The sequence below is a fragment of the Colossoma macropomum genome, unplaced genomic scaffold (genome assembly GCF_904425465.1).
Source record: "Colossoma macropomum unplaced genomic scaffold, Colossoma_macropomum, whole genome shotgun sequence".
Classification (NCBI taxonomy): domain Eukaryota; kingdom Metazoa; phylum Chordata; class Actinopteri; order Characiformes; family Serrasalmidae; genus Colossoma; species Colossoma macropomum.
Window position 1 is genome coordinate 23,481,838 of NW_023494796.1, and position 17,791 is coordinate 23,499,628.

Consider the following 17,791-nt stretch of genomic DNA (forward strand, 5'->3'; position numbering starts at 1 on the left):
TCATTCAGTTTTCCACAAGGGAGCGCTATTATGCAAAGTTTTTTTAGCACCATTGCATGCAAGGAAAGACACACCAACAGTGATGCATGTATGGTTGGAGTCATAATCTATCTGTTCTACATTAAAATAAGTTAAGACATATATAGTCAGACATAAATATGACATTTTTCTGCAATTTTTAGGTACAACTTCAATTTATTGAGTTGCAACAACAACAATGAAACAATATCAACAAAACATCATTTGACCGGGGCACCGTAACTTCTGCATGTGACTGCATATATGTTACAGCCCCAAACTCAGCAACTTCTGGCCATTTTGTAAATTTACACACAGTCTACTGTTTGTAGTACATGATGGACGACAATTACCGTAACCTCTAGCACTGTTACAGTAGCTCACGAGTAACTGACTGTGAATAACTGCCTATAACGTCCACGAGCACCTATACTCACCAAAATACCTGAATGCACATCTATTGCACGTGTGATTGTGATCTTTTCTGTGTTCACATAGGATTCATCCCTCCTAGCAACAACAAATGCAACAATCTCAAATGAAGCAATACTGTGTCACCGCACAGCACTGCACACACACACAGCCCCAGGTTCAAAACAATAGCTGTGCGGCTGTTTCGAGTGAGTAAAGACATCATCCAGCAGTGAGGCTGGGAAATAAACTCTTATTCAAAGAGACTCTGTCTCTCCTTTCAGACAGCCACTCAACTCAACCGACCTTAGAAATACAGACACGGGAGGGGAACGAGTGCAGAAGAAACACAAAAGATAGACAGTGAGTGGAGAGGAAGGATGGAGAGATTTAGTTTTCATCTCTGCTGCCGTGGGGGGTTTCGAATTCCAGCAGTGATCACCTTAGCCTGACCACACACACACAAACACACTCTCCATACATCAACAGAGGAAGAGAGAGAGACAGAGGGATAGTTGGTATGATTATTTATTTGTGTGAATGTTTGACTTAATTTTGCACCAAAAGTTAGGGATCATATAAGGGATTTCAGAATAATAATTTATTATTTATTTCAAAATTAAATGAAAGATTGAAAAACGTGTTGATATTTGCTTAAAAATTTTGTAGAATGATATGCATTTATCTTTAAACTGAAGTTTGTCGTTAAAAACAGAAACATGTCATTACAAATTTTGTTGTCTGCATCGCAATTTGAGTGAAACGTTTATTTCAGTTTTAGTATTTGGTGTTTTTGCTTTATACCAATATGCACTTGAGCCAGACATAAGCTTCAATGCAAGCGTAACAATGGACACAATTAATCTAAAAATCTCTGATCTTTTAAGGCCTTAAGATAGTCAATGTAACAACATGCTTAAGTTTGTATAGAGATCTAGAAACGGTGCAGAATTGAATATTTCCTCTTCATCTTGCTTGTCAGAACTTTTTTGCTGTTTTTTTTTCCAAGTCTAAATGAAATAAAAATTCCAGATTTTCAGCGTAGTCCCAGATGTGTCGTGTAATAACATTTAATCCAAGTAATTTTGGAGCTTTTCTATTTTTACCTAGCCTGAGCTTTAAAGTGAGGCTGAAGTTTTCATATAAACTTTGAATGGTGGTGAAATGAAGAACGAGAACAAAATCAAACATAATCTTCTGCAAGATACTCGCTCCATTTGATAGGCTTTTATAGTCGATTCTCATTTTTGCGATTTCTCCTCTCCTTTTGAATTGAAAATCTGCTCTTTGCCCCTGCAATATTTATTTCGCTTCTAAGCTTTGCTCGTTTCTGGGAGCGTCTTACACTAAAAAAGGTCTCACAATGAAAAAAAATGATTCAAACATTTACATAATTTCCACATGAATAAATACACTACATCAGTACAATTATTACCAAAAGTAAGCCAAAAGAAAACATTATGTAGTTGTTCATATGTAAATGATGTACATATCTGAATCAAGAAAATTCAATGCTGCACTTTTTTCAGTGTAGAAGGAGGCGCTGACTCTAAATGACTTTCTAAGTGATTTTGAAGCGATGGGTCTTCTGACCCTTAGTCACACCCCCTCAATGAACCATAGAAGGTCACCAACATGGTAAATGAGCTTAGCAGCTGTGTGTATGCGCACCTGTATCCATTGAGGAAAGCCTCTCCTCCCGAGGCTGGGATATCTCCGGTCAGCATTTTAAATGTGGTGGTTTTACCAGCTCCGTTTATACCTAACAGGCCAAAACACTAACACACACACACACACACACACACACACACACACACACACACGGTAAACAATGCATTTTCATTTAAGACACTCTGACTGTTTATACCTGGTCGTCTCATGAGTCTAGGGCATCAGGATTATATCTAGATTATGCAAGTCTCCTTTAATAACGTTAAAATATATTTGGAGTGAAATATGTACGATTACAAGACTAGAGGAAACTAGATATATTTGTAGGTGATTGTTTTTATTATTTTTAAATGCTATTTTTATTCTGGCAGTTGTAGAAAATATTGTGATAAGAAGAAAGCTGCAGTTGTGCCTGTTGTATCTTGGCACGGCCATCTTTGTGGAGAGGTGTGACTTGTTTTCATAGCAGGGGAAACAAAGAAACAAGAGTGTCATAGTTCATTTAATAACAGAGTTTAAGTGATTACAATAACAAGTAATTAAAAATAGCTTAGTATATCCATTCCGTTTGTGGAATGGCCACTAGGGGGCGAGCAGAAAAGAGGTTAAGGAAATCTACAACACCATGAGAAACTACAATTTCCAATGTGGCAACCATATTTTATACAGAATGTGAATGACTGACACAGGAGACAACACAGCCTGTCATGTCAGGAGCCGATATGTACGTTATAAGCTGCATAGGAATCTAACTGCATTTGTCTATCCAATGTAAATGTATGTGGTTAAAATTCCGCATGAAACGACCAGGTGTAAATGAGTATCTGAAACTCTGCTACTGGACTTATTATCACAATTAGAGCATATTTTTGTATTAACTTAGTGTCTCACTGACCTCAGCAGCAGGTACACCCACGCAGATCCTGTCCACAGCTGGAACCTTCTTACCAGAGTACACCTACAGAAAGAGAGAGAAGGAGTGAGAGAGAGAGAGGGAGAGATAGAGAATTTCCAAGTGCTTAGCAACAGTATTTTTTATGGAGAAAACAGCAAGGCAAGCTCCCACAGCATGATGTGAAAGTTAAAGCAGACCACTGGGGCTCAAAAGTCTTCCATCTCAATAAGTAAGACAATGTCAGATAATCAAATCCAGAAGGCATCCATGAGCCTCTGGACTGGAGGTAATCGTTCTGGATTTAGGCTTTCAGGCCTCGTGGATATTATGCTGAACGCTATGTTGACCTTTCGTTATTAGGTTTAGCAAATCATGTGATCAACATTTTGGTGCTCTGACATCATCGTGCCTTTGTAATATTCACATACATCATTATGATAGGGTTATTATGGCACAATAAGTCTGGAGCATATACACTGCATAACATACACTGTAACGTAATACACGTTTGGGTCCACCAGAGGGTGCTGATGTATTCTCAGATGTTTTCCAGCAACATTTGTTAGTTTCTGTCTTTCTAGGGAGTCGAGGCTACAACAAAATCCACTAATGCAGGACATATGTGTCCACAAGAGGGTGCTGCCTTATTCCAGCACATTTCTGTTTCTTTTTTTTCGTTTTCTGTCCTTCCAGGGAGTGAAGACTATGTAGAAATTCACAGTAATATTGTACACATTTGGGTCCACGAGATGGCACTGACCTATTCTCTCAAACTTTCCAGCAACTTTCCATTTCTTTCTTTCTGTCTTTTTCTATCCTTCCAGGGAGTCAAGCCTATAACAAGATCCACCGAAATGCAGTACATGTTTAGGTCCACCTGGGTGCCAGCCAGTGCTGGAGTGGGTAGTAAGGAGAGTCAGAAAAGTTCAACAAGTAAAAGAATGCTCAGACACCTCTAGCGGGGCAGCCCCAGTTTGCTGATTGTAACTGAGTCTCATGCAGTGGACACAGCTTCGATAAAGCTGAAAGTAACCTTTTATTCTCATTGTCCGTTCCACCCTAAATGATGTAGTAGTTACATTCAGACGGCTGTACAGCACTGGTGTTTAACTGCAGAACTATTTAAGGTGGAACGGAAACCAAACTACAGCGTTTGTTACTTATTTTGCAATTTTTTATTATACGTCAATCGTGAAGATGGACAGCAAGAACTCCTAATAAAACAAGGTGGCACCGAGAACACAACAATGAAAAAGCTATCTGAAGACATATCCAAGCAGGGGGGAGTGAGTAATGTTGTCAGGACCTTAATTTACTAGGATAGCATTTGTTTGTAGCATATTGACTGTCATGATTGTCACATTTAAGATACATTTTTTCGCCAGTTTTCATGTTATCACTAGCTAGCCACCTTAATTATCTCAGCGTAGAATATAAATAATAAATAAGAGATATGAGTAAGAAATTAAGCAGATAAAGATGCACAGATTTCAGAAAAAGTTCTTTTGCATGAAGCCAATGGTGAATGTCTGTGTGTGTGTGTGTGTGCGTGTGTCTAGAGTTTGGGGTGGGCTGGTCTGCATCATGTAACTCCTAGTCTAAAAACAAGTCCCAAAGTATTCTCTGAAATTTCTCAGTAACTTTCCATTGCTTTCTTTCCGTCTCTTTCTCTCTTTTCATCCTTCTAGGGAGTCGAGCCTGCAACAACATCCACAGTAACATATTACGCATTTGGATCCATAAGGGGGCGCTAATGTATTCCCAGAATTTTTCCAGCAATATTCTACCTCTTCCTGTCCTTCCAGGGAGTAAAGGCTATGAAGAAATCTACTGTAATGTAATGCATGTTTGGGTCCACCAGAGGGCACATGTCCAATGCTCCAAACTTTCCAGCAACTTTCTATTTCTTTCTTTCTCTTTTTCTATCTTTTTCTCTCTTCCAATTCCTCACAGAGGGTAGCCTCGGGAGAGCCAGCAAACAGCCAAAGGTTTGAATCCTAATGTTGGCTCTCAACTACAACTCCCCGCAGGTTTTTTGAATTTTTTGTTTCAAACAGACTTTTGCAATTTCTCCACTGTACCCCAACACACCTGAACTTATATTAAGCCCTGGAGTGAAGAAAGCAAACGAGCAGAGACAGAAGATGATTGGGAGGAGGGAAGGATGAGTTGAGGGACAGAAGAATTGAGAGGCTCATATCACAGAAAACTGAATTCTCCTTGCTTTTTTAAATAAGGTTTGATATATATGGAAACTAAGTTGTTGACTTCATCAGGGTTGCAATGTCGACATTCCTGAGGATTTGATTTCAAACTGAACAGTCCTGTGCATTTCAGTCTGACTGCTTTTTGAACAAGGCTCAATCAGAACAGAGCTCTTACTGTTCATTAATGGAAAGCATGCAGTGAAAACAGACCAGTTTATCACGGTTTGACGTCATAAACATGAACCTGAACCTGAACCACCCCAGCCTACAGCAGCTCAGTCTTGCCCATTCCAAATAAAGTGATGTGAAGTGTTGTTCCTGTAGACAGCTTGTATTGAAGTTAACGATGTAAAATATTAAACACAGTTCTGTTCTGCAGAGAAGCAAACGGATCTTTACAGCCTTCCATAGAATCCACACATCCAAAAGGAGTGACTGAAGTTTATTTTTTATGATGTTTCTGAGGATTTCACTACATGTCACTGCTTTTAGAAATAGGCACAAATCAGAACAGAGGTCATTTACATATATCACTATTAAAGATGCATACTGGCTTAAAAATAGAGTTTAATAATTGAATGCTATTTGTTATTATGAAGTATTCTATATTAGGACTTCAGCGATAGGGCATAATCGGACATCATCAACAATGGACAAGTAACCCAATGGGGATGCAAAAAAGGTGATGACTGCTTTTTTGTGAATAGATCAGAGAGATTAGTTAAGGAGCTGTTCGTTAGTTCTCTCTGCTAGGCACTGTAATGCTAACTTTACAGCATTGCTCTTCGCCTTTTACTTATTTCACGTCATGTTATGTACATTAAGTTTACTATGAGCGATTGAAATGGAAATTAAATGCTGATGTGCTTCGGAACTTCAGCTTGCCTCAAAGTGACTTACTGCAGCTAAAAAAATGAGTTAAAATGACCAGGCATTACCCCAGAGAAGCTCTAACCTGGAGAAAAAGTTTTTTTGAACCCTGCCTATGGCTGGTGTGTTCAAAAAAAGTTAATAAATAAAATTAAATAATATGGACACATAATGCTGTATTTACTTTTACAGTTAAAACACTGAGGTATGATGGGGCCCTTAAAAATCCACGATTATGGAAAGCACCTTTTTTATTACGTGGAAAGCACATAAGCACAAGGGCTTTGAAAATCACTTGCAGTCTGATGTTTCTCTAGCAGGGAGCGCTATTAGCATGCAAGTCGCCATAAATCTGCACCAGAAGGTGCTCCTGAATACACGTATTTGCAGTAATGTGTATTATAATGGCAGATGAAGTAGTTTTCAAAAGATGTTGTGTTACTACTGTAGTATTTGGTATGTGGTGTGATCAAAGATGTTCATTAAAACAGTTAATGTTTAAAAAAGCATATACACTAAAAACAGAATAGAAAGTGGTTCAAAGCTGCAGCAGACCATGTATGTTCATGCTAATTATCTGTGGTGCAGCATTACATGCTTAGCCTCACTGGTATGAAAGGACTCACAATTTAATTGTTTTCATGTTTTTCGCTCATTCATTTTCTCTCACTACAACACCCAGCATCACACCAATATCATCACACAATCACTGGGAATCTCTGTGGTGTCAACCAATCATGACTGCTATCCACTGATCTATAAATAGTATTTCGCTGATGTCACAATCGCGCTGCCACCGTTTTGATAGGTTTGGTTGCCTTGGCAGGCAGGTTCATTCAGCAGTGCTGTGGTGGTTCGTAATGACATAAAGCCATAACCGATCCATTCGTTGCTGTAGTCATTAACAAATGAGTGCTGAAATCTAAATGGCTGAGATTTCCCATTGCGTTTTTAGTGCTCTGTCCCAAACTGCATACTAGCACACTAAATAATATGCAAAAATAGCACATTTACCATTAGGAGTGTACTTATTACTGCAGAAGGTAAAGTGCAGAAGTGTGTGGTTTGGGACGCGACATTAGATCGGCCAGTGAGACGAGTTCAACAGCTGCTTCGCTGTGCATGTTAGTTGCTTATTAAACATTTCCAAGCAAAAAATTTAAGGATGCATTTACTGGGTAAATTAATTCATTTATTGAGGAAAACTGACGCATTTATTGAGGTGAGCTGATATTGGCTTCGTATTCGCCAACTTTCATAATTCGTTCTACATTTAAGGCACCTGTACCTGCTGCACCACTTAAGGTGGCACGTAAAATTCAAATCAGAAGCTGGCAAATAAAAAGCAAACGTCAGGTTTATATATGTGAATGAGTCTACTATTTAAAAGCTTGGGCAGCCACTTAGTGAGTAAAATCTCACAGATTGCTATTTTATGAGATGTGCAGGTTATACGGATCCTTTCCACCAATCTTGTTTCTATGTAGCATTTTCTAGAGACTGCATCTAAAGTGTCCACATATATTATGTTTTCTGTGGTCATTCTGATCTATTTCTATTTTGCTTTTGGTCTTTAGCCACGTGTAAGTTTGTAACTGCAGTAATGGTGATGAGACAAGTCTTGCCTACCGAAATGGCAACGAGGCCTTCTTGAAGATGCAATCGAATACCAGGAATCAGCTAATGTATACAACAAAGCCAGCTGTAGTGCATCTCTTACTTCAGAATTCTTTAGAAAAGTGTAAAGAAAAATGAAATTATAACTTTATTTGGGAGAAAATGGACACCAGAGACATTTTACCCATTTAGCCAGAAAAAAGGTGCCGAACTGAGGTAAGATATTTAGAGTCTGCTACATTGCTAAATTTAGCTTTTAACCTCTTGTCCTCCTCGTCTGATGAGTCATTTCTGTCATTCGAGTAATCCATTCTCACCATTGTAACAATGATTTAAAGAGCTACTACAATTATGCAGCTGCAATAAGATATTCGCCTGCCTTCCCCATCCGGCCCCCAAAATCCATCCCTGCAGTTGTAGTTTTTAAAAAATTCCTCCCACCTTCAAGATCATCAGAAGAGGTGTTTTCTAGTCTTTGAACCAGAAAATCTGACTCTACAGAGCACTGCAGCACTGCCGCAGGATGTGAGCAGTGTTACATTTTTCATTTTGGCCAGAGTGCCTCTTTAAAGGCGCACAAACAGTCTCTTTAATTTAAAAGAACAAAGAGAGACCACAAATTTGGTATGTGAAATGACTTTTATTATGAGTCTTTAAAGAAGTAAAGCTGGCTGACTTATGGAGCCCACCGCAGAGTGTATGTTCCATATTTCATTTCCTATCAGCAAAGTGCGTTTTCGCCGTTTGTGGTAAATGTGGCCGGTCAGACTCAGCTCCGCTGTTAAACTGCAGCCGACTCAGACGGCCGGGCGGAGCTGGAGTGGGCTGGAGACGGGCTGATGGGAAATGTATGTGATGATACCTCCTGCTATGGAGGCCCTAAGTGTGAAACATCTGCTCACAGCACCCGTGTTAATGATCGAGAGGAGCGCGTGTTGGTGCGTGTATATATGTGAGACAGAACAGATCGTCACTCTTGCGCTCCTCATCTTATCGGAGCAGATACAGCTGTGTGCACACGCACATCGTACATGCAGCGCTGAGTAGACGCAGCTGGTAGCGATATGCAGCTCTAGGCTGCCAGCTAAAGCTAATCTCATTCTGCTCTCCACAGGACGAGCTGATTACGGAGCAGCAGCGGCTCTGTGAGGGGGCGCCGCTCCGACGGGCCTCAAATCAACAAAAATCTGCTTCTTAACACCAACACTCTTCTTAATACAGAAAAATAGCCTGTGAGATTTGCTTTGAGTGCCTGGGTATGTTCAGAGAAGAAGACTTCCTGCAAATTAGCTTTCTAATTAGCACTACCTAGCAGTGAGCTGAAATTCGTCCTCAGGTATGACTACCAGTAATCCGCAAATAAGTACAGATAATGCAGCGTACAAGCAGTGCAAACTGCAGTAATGTTAGTCCATTTGGCTGAATCAGGGATGTTTCAGTCATGTTTTAAATAAAAACAAAAATGTCGCAGACCCTCAATCACCACCCGCTGTCTAGTCCGTTGCCTCTGAAGTAGTCCAATTTGTTTTTGAGACAATGGACATCAAGGAATGGCCAGTCGTTTGGGGATAGCCTTAGCATGGAAGCCACCAGAGCCTAACTCAGTCAGCCGCTCCAGACAACACCACAGACCAGGGCCATGAAACAAGCCATGGACCAGCTTGTACTGAAGCATTAATTGAGTGCAACATTTTCCAAATTCTAGCAGTGTCTGATGGTTGACCTTGGCATTTTATCCAAATTTCTTGTTCCACCCTAAGTGGTGCAGCAGTTACATTCAGGCACCTGGCCAACTGCAAGAACGTAATTGCGGCTCCACTTAAGGTAGAATAGAACATTCAAACAAAAAGCTGACGAATAAGAAGCCAACATAAGCCTTGTAGAAATTCAGATGTGAAACAACTTTTAGCTCCGTTTCTGCTGGGCCCGGGGGCTCTCTGAACCTTTTCAGGAACTTTTAAGTTTAAAGAAGGTCCACATCATGCTAATGTTCTGTACCAATTAAAGGCGTCTCCAAGAACTATACAAGAACTATATAAGCCAAGAACTGTTAGAAATTTATTTTTAAGAGTCTAGCTAGAGTTCGGCTAGGTGCAAAACTTGCTTTAAGATTCAAGGAATTGCGTGAGGTCTTGTAGAATTAAAAAGAATTAATCCATTTTAATTACATTTTCAGCTACATACAAAAAGGCAGTTAAGCTCCTCTCCAAACAAATATCCCTTAGATCAGGAGATCGCAACATGTGGCTCTTTTACTGCCCGGTTTCGGCTCTACAGCAGAATTAGATTTTTAGGTAAAAATAATCCTCCTTTGCAGTAAAATAAAGTTCTGCTAATCATTCTAACACACAGTTCTAAGCCAGTTCTAAGTTGAAATACAAAGGCTAATTCATCCTTTAACCCTGTAGATCAGCGCATAGACTTCTGGTCACTTAGCAACACAAACAACAGTCTCACCTAGCTATTAGCTAATGAAAGGGAAAAGAAGAGAAAGATTTAAAACAAACATTTATAATTTTGAGACATTTGGATTTTTTTGTGTTTATAAGCTGTTTTCCTGATATATTTAATCTGCAATGAGAAACTGTCAAACACTAAAAAGTCAAGTCACCTTCTCGTTTGCCAGCTTCTTGTTCAAATTTTCCCAATCCACCTTAAATGGTGCAGCAGTTACATTCTGGCACCTCAGGCACCATTTAAGGTAGAACAGGAACTAGAGAATGAGAAGCGACTTCAGCCTCATAAAAGGTGAATGTTGAGAGACATTTTACAAGAAACTGTTCCACTTTTGCGGAAAAGTTTCCTGCTGGAGATGCGAGAAAAGCGGCCATAGCTGAGCTAAAGCTTAAAGCAGAGTGAAGTAAGTCTGAATTTTCGTTTAGATTTTTTAGCTTATAATAATAAGTTAGTACATACTGAGATATATTTACAGCCAAAATGTAAGTTAGTATAGCAAGGGTCGCCAAGGTCAAGAATTAGTCTTAAGATACAAGGAACTGACCAAGATCTTCTGAAATTCACTCCTTGACAACTCTAACTTCAGTCATCAAACAAAATTGTAACTAAAACACCAATTCTATCTTTATTTAGCAAAAAAAATGAACGCCAGAGACTTTTTTACCCTTTCGGCCAGAGAAAAGAAGCTAAGTTTCTAGACAGCTAGCTTATTGCTAAATCTAGCTTTTAGCTTGTTGTCCTCCTCACTGTAATGATAATTTAAAGTTAAATGAGAGTTATTTTATGTATTTAGATTTATCATCAGAAGGGGGGGGGGTCTAATTCCACTCTACAGACTACTAGTGCACCGCTGTAAGATGTGAGAGGGTATGTTTACAACAGATGTAGCGGCAAATACGATTTTAAAAGTGTCCATTTCAAGGCACAGTTACACAAACATCCTGTTTAACCTGTAAGAATAACAAGAGGTCACAAAATTATTATGTTAAAACAAACATCTCTTAGATTGCCATCAGATGAAATTAGTGTAGCTAAGTGCAGCAAGGCCAAGGACTAGCCTTGAGAGAACACATTAACCAATCTTAAAGATAAAAATTCAGTCTTTGACATTTTTGATTGTGTTTACAGCTACTTACCTAGTGGCACCAAAACTGCCCTCCAAACAAAGATCTCATAGACTCACAGACAGCCGACAGATACAGCTGGCAATCCTACTATTGGTAGTTCTATTTGAGAAAAGTGCCGTCTGAGAAGTGAGACTGTAGCGGCATCTGCTTTTAGAAAATGAATTTCTGTTCCCTGATATCAAGAAACAAAAAGGCAACTCTTCACTACAGAACTTTCTGTGCGGCAGCCCTAAGTGTTTAGAATGCCATCTCTCAGTGTCTTTTTCACTGATTTTCTTTCACCCTTTAAGATCTTACAAGCTCACATTTTCTCATCACACTTTCACCTTTCTTCTTCCTAGCCTTCTCCTCCCAAATGTAAAGCAACTTTAAGTGTGAGGGAGGTGCAATATAAACAAAAGGAATCATTAACATTATAATTAATACTCTGTAATAACTGTGAAGTTCTTCTCTTTGAGATATTTGACCATGTACGGCTGTAACCATCCGCCCAGGGAGGTTAAGGAGCAGATGTACTAAACCTTTTGTGCTGGTTTCAGGTGCAAATAGGACGCATTGTTCCTGTGTGTTATATAACAGACATGAGTTATAAACTGAGTTATAAACTGGGATGAGTCTAAATGTGCAGTACATGCCCCATAACCATGAAATCCATTATTTACTTTATACTAATGCATTTGAGTGGAGCTATTAGAAGAGTGGCTAACTATATCTTCCATTTGATTTGCTTAAGGTTGGACAACTAGCAGCCAGCTTTGCATGGACATGGACAACAGCATAAAACAGAAGTAGAAGTACAAGGTATGTGTTTCTAATAAAGTGGCCACCGAGTGGAAGTACAAGGTAGGTGTTCCTAATAAAGTGGCTATCACCATGCTTGTTGTCAAAAACGTTTTACTCTGGACTGCCCTCTAGTGGATGTACTGCTTAACATCCATGCTAACATAAAAGACGCATGGAAGCATGTGGGCAGCGACGGTTAAGCTTTATGAACTCATACTGAGGCCACATCAGGTCACATCTGCACTGTGCTTAAGTTTGTATGTACATCTGGCCCATAGTTCTACAAGGAGACTTTTGCTGCCAAAAGTATCAAAAACATTAGATCAAAGAAGCAAGGAGCACCTTGGTGAGATCACAGATTTGAAGCAAGTCGTTTTGGGCTCCACCCCTGTGCACTCGTTCACGCTCACGAGCGACATCTTCATCCTCCTCCACCGACGCTACCGGCAACCCTGTCACCAACCTGCATCAGGACGAGAAGTATTAGTGGTACCTTTGATTTATTACTAACCCGCACCTTTTAAAGTTAACTTGCTGGTGTACAGTTTGAGACTCTAGCCCATATGTTGATGCACAGTTTGTGTTTCCTCTCATTCTCTAACTCTTCATGAATGGTCAGTATCTGACCAGATTTGCTCTTTTCTGGATATTTTTTCAAACCTAGAAGTGACCCTGATGTGTAAAACTCCGGCAAAACCGCTGTGTCTGATACTGCTGTGTCACTGCTGTGTTAAGAATGATCCAGCACCTAAGTAATATCTAGTCAACGGTGGCCCTGTGTCCAGAAACTGATCAGTGTGAATGTGGCAGAAGAGGGCTGATAAAATGTGTGGCAACAGACGGGCTACAATCTGTTATTGTACAACAATATACTGGGCCTATAATACATATATACTGGGCCTGCAGGTAGGTGTTTCTGATAAAGTGGCCAGTAAATGGAAGTACAAGGTAGGCGTTTCCAGTAAAATGGCCAGTAAATGGAATCACCAGGTAGGTGTTTCTAATAACGTGGTCAGTAAATGGAAGCACCAGGTAGGTGTTTCCAGTAAAGTGGCTAGTAAATGGAAGTACCAAGTAGGTGTTTCTGGTAAAGTGGCCAGCAAGTGGAAGAAGCACGTAGGTGTTCCTGATAAAGTGGCCAGTAAATAGAAGCTCTGGGTAGGCGTTTCTGACAAAGTGGCCAGTAAGCGGAAGCAGAATGTCGGCGTTCCTGATAAAGTGGCCAGTGAGTGGATGTGCAAGGTAGGTGTTCCTGATAAAACAGCCAGTAAATGTAAGCACCAGGTAGGTGTTTCTGATGTAGTGGCCAGTTAATGGAAATACAAAGTAGGTGTTTCTGATAAAGTGGCCAGTAAGTGGAAGTACAAGGTAGGTGTTTCTAATAAAGTAACCAGTAAGTGGAAGTACAAGGCAGGTGTTTCTGATAAAGTGGCCAGTGAATATTCTAAGGCTATTTCCTGTCAAACTGAATTTGTGTTATATTTAACACAAGGTTGATGGTATTTGATTTTAAACTCACCTGGGCTTCCAGCAGAACTTGTACTGGATGAGGAGCGTAAACCCAAACATCACTACACCCTCTATAGCCATGGCAAACAGATTCTTCCCCACCATATCCCAGCCCAGCGGCTCCTCAAATCTATCCTCGCCTGAGGGAGAGTAAAGAGACAGAAAGAAAGAGAGAGCAACTAAATCTAAGCAGTAATCGTTATTTGGATGCTGTTACATTCAGTTGCATAAGATCTCTTTAGTCATTCCTAATGCACCACCATGAATTGGCTTCTGTTATTCACTAATTCTAACAATGCCCTTACATCTCAGCCTTGTCTCCATTCTCCCTCTCCACTCCTTCTCTCTATTGACTATTGATTTGTTCTCTGTTCTGTTTTCTCTCCGCTCTGTTTCTCTTTCTCTCTTTGTCCAGACCAAAATTTACTATCATAGATAGCGATAGTACCTCTAATTATGATGCCATTAAGGCTAGGCCATATGGCAACAAATTGTATCACAATATATTTGTCATTATTTAACATTAAAAATTATATCTTATAAATGATATAATCCTAGATTTATGACATGTATGAATGTATTTATAGCTTTATTTTTATACAGCATTGATATGAAACAATACATATATAACTAACACATATATATATATAAAATATATTAAATATATGAGAATAGATATGAAAAAAAACTTCTATAAATTTTATATAATCTATGAAAGAATATGCATTTAGGTAACATTCCTAACTATCCCACTGGTTCGTGATGTTATTAGTGAATAGCTAGACTTCTTCCCTGTACAATGTACGGTACCACCTACTGTGCTGAAGTAGCTCTTAAACTTTTGAGCTGTTCCTGCTAATAATGGACTGGGGTTAAAAAATGACGGGCATCAAACAGATGTTTGGAAGTGACCGATATTTCAAACCGGTATTTGAATACGTATTTGCTGTACTTCAGAAGAGCAGAAAGTTTAGGAGACTCTGGCTTACTGTGCCAAAATATTTATATTTGATTCATTGTAATGCAGTAGTAACCATACAGAAATGTTATATGCCTCTGTAATGCTCTGGTGCCAATTTCTATATATAATAAATACTACGAAGTTGGTTTAATTGTTTGGGGATGAAGGGCACTGCATGAAAGTTTTGTGGTTAAATGAAATAATAACAAACAAATTGACTTGACATGTAAAATGCAGAATGACCAGGTATACTGACATGTCAACAAACGCTCACATAATTTGAATTTTTCTTTATAGCTCCACCGACGCAACATTCTCTGATAAACAGAAAAATAATCCTTAGGCCATTTGCCAACACACACATTGTTTATTCCCACAGTAAAGCTGCTCATTTTGTTTCAGCTGATCTACTGACATTCACATTAAGCTCAAATGTAATAAATCTAAAATACCTGTATCACTATCAGCAGATATGACGATGGAAAAAGTCATTCAACATTTTTTTCTTACGCCTGTAATCCTTAGCCTGTGTCATAGAGCCACTGCAAACCTGCCACTGCTCATTTATCTTCTCCCTCGTTCTTTAAACCGCTCTTCCACCCCTCCGTCTCTCCACGGATGAGCGTCAGACTTCCTTTCATCTGCTGCCTTTCTTCCCAATCACTCCATCCTCTCCCTCTCATCCTTTCTCAAACACTTATGGCTAAATATATCCGAGGCGCTGGAAGCTTAGCGCTCTCAAAGGCCTGCGTGTTTGTGTTTGTTATCTCACCCATGCTGCTGAAGAGTGTAGCCATGGCCTGGTTTTTAGCCATGTCGATGAGTCCTCGGCCCAGACAGAAGTGAGGAAATATCAGTAGCACCTGTTTCACTATGTCGTTGATACGAGTGATGTTCTTGAGAGAGTGAGAGAGAGACACAGACATACAGAAAGAGAGAGAGATTCATATACGTTCATACAATACTGTGTAAAAGTTAGAACCCACCTTTCATCCATTTAATTTCCAGTCAAAATGGACATTAAATACCAAGCTATCTATTTTTAGTTATTTCTGAGGAGATCAGATATAAGATAATCCACTTGTCAAAGCAAACCAACCCCATAAAAAAGCCAGGGCCAACTGGCAGGCCCAAAGTTTTATTACACACTTCTATAACCTATGAACAGCTCAGCCAGTTTGCACTGAAGTCCCTGCAGTTACTGCATAATAAGCCTCAGTATGTAACAAGGCTGGGATTTTAAGGGGTTAAATGAAAAGTAATTTCAGTATTGAGTATGTCCACCACTTTGCCTTATTACAGCATCCTTTCAGACCCATAACATTGAGCTGTCTTCTCACAGTAGAAGGAAGGAACAGATGGGGACAGTTTTGGTGGTCCACCAAATCCTGCATGGTTGTTAGAAGATTTTAAATGAATAACTTGACATAATGGAGACAGTGAAAGAAAAAGAGAGAGTGATCGACATAGAAGACAAGGTGAGAAAATCGCACATCATATGGTATGGCTTTGTAAGAGCAAGCATGTGTGCATGTGTGTGGCAGAAAAGAGGCAACTGTGTGTCTATTAATAATAAAGCAACACACACATGACTACATCTGCACAGTGTTAGTGTCACAGTGTTACAGCACTCTGCCATCTGACATCTGTGTCACTATATAACACACACACACACACACACACACAGCAACTTTAATTCATTACACAAATTCAGAGAGAGTGACAGCCTATCTATTAAATTGACCATAATTTTCTTTAACTCTAAATCTGGCTATAACCCTAACCTTAACCTCAACCCAACCCTCACCCTGGTCCAGTTTAGAAGTGTCAACAGATAGTTTCTTACCAATTAGCACACCTGTAGACAATCTAAAGGGGGCTATAGTGGACTATCCAAATAAACCAAGTCCAAAACTCTTAACTTTATATGTAAACTTTATATTCAAAGTAATTTTGGACAATTTCTGTTGGTCTATTTGTCCTGAAATGTTCACACATCATAAAGAGCAGCTATAATCTATTTTCAAATCAAGCCATAAACTGAAATATGACAAAAAAGTGGATATACAGGGAGATACAGCGACACTATGTACAGTCCCCTTCAAAATTATAAGCAGCCCTGGTAAAGTTGAGTAAAAAGGGTTATAGCTTACTATAAAAAAGCAACAGTCCAACTTAAAACTGAAGTAAAATTATATTGAGAAAAAAAAATCATGAAATATATTTTTTTATTAAAATCACAATTATTTGCACTGTAGGAGTCGCACTTCGTAGGTGTCTTATCAGGTTTAGGAAGGCTGTACGGAAAGGATCCCTTTTCAAAGGATTCATTATACCTGTCTAACAGTGGGGTAGTAATTTTGTCTTTAAAATGTTTGTAAATATCGATAAGTATACTATCCGGGCCAGCTGCTCTTCCTCCTTTTCATTTATTAATAGCGTTTAAGATTTCTTTTTTAGTTATTGACAAATCTAGCTTTTCTTTAACTTCTTCAGACAGTACCGGAATTTGGAGATTATCTAAGAATGTAGATTGTTCTATTGAGTATTCAGGTGTTTCAGATTTATAGAGGGATTGATAGAACGATGCAAATGTGGTATTTATAGGTTTAGGGTCTGTAGATATATTTCCTGATGGAGTTCATAAAAATTTTGTTTTAAACGTATAAGGCTGTTTTCTGCCTGTGCAAGAGAGAGCTTGTTATATTGTGTTCTAAGAGAGGTAAGTTCTTTTTGTAGATACTGTGAGCCTACTGTGTTTGTATAAACTTCAGATTCTTTATTTTTAATATCTTTTTCTACAGACTGCATTGCCAATTTGAACTTCTTGGTTTGTGAACTAGTATAGCTAATCATTTGGCCTCTTATATAACATTTAAATGCCTCCCATCGAGTGGAAGCTGAAGTTTCGTTTTGGTTAGTTTCAAAATATAAATCACTGTGAGTCTCTATATACTTCATGAAGTCAGGATCAAGAGCCATTTGGGGTGCAGTTTCATGATGTGGCAAACACCTGACCAGGCCACCTCCTTCTTACTTTGAGCATATCCCCTGCTATCAAATGAGACTCTTGCAAAAATACTATTGAGGTATTACTATTTTTAATATGTGTGATTACCTGTTTTAATTTAGTAAGTCTAATCCCCTGACATTCCATGATAGACTTTGTAGCTTTATGTCAGATAACTAGTTATTTAAAGCCTTTGCATCTGTGTTAACCTATATAAATGAACAAAACAAATAAGTTAAAATTAATGTTAAAATA

The 17,791-nt window shown here is 39.0% G+C and overlaps 1 protein-coding gene across 3 annotated transcripts in view; it reads right to left on the bottom strand.

The window, feature by feature from the left end:
- LOC118816660 (phospholipid-transporting ATPase ABCA1-like) overlaps window positions 1-17,791 on the bottom strand; it is a 249,179-nt gene that overhangs the window by 32,389 nt on the left and 198,999 nt on the right. For all 3 annotated transcript variants that reach the window (XM_036583170.1, XM_036583169.1, XM_036583168.1), the window contains 5 exons: window positions 15,299-15,422; window positions 13,576-13,705; window positions 12,399-12,519; window positions 2,996-3,058; window positions 2,101-2,207 (listed from right to left, as the gene is read on the bottom strand). In XM_036583170.1, coding sequence (XP_036439063.1) covers window positions 2,101-2,207; window positions 2,996-3,058; window positions 12,399-12,519; window positions 13,576-13,705; window positions 15,299-15,422 — 545 coding nt within the window. The remainder of the gene's footprint in view (window positions 1-2,100; window positions 2,208-2,995; window positions 3,059-12,398; window positions 12,520-13,575; window positions 13,706-15,298; window positions 15,423-17,791) is intronic.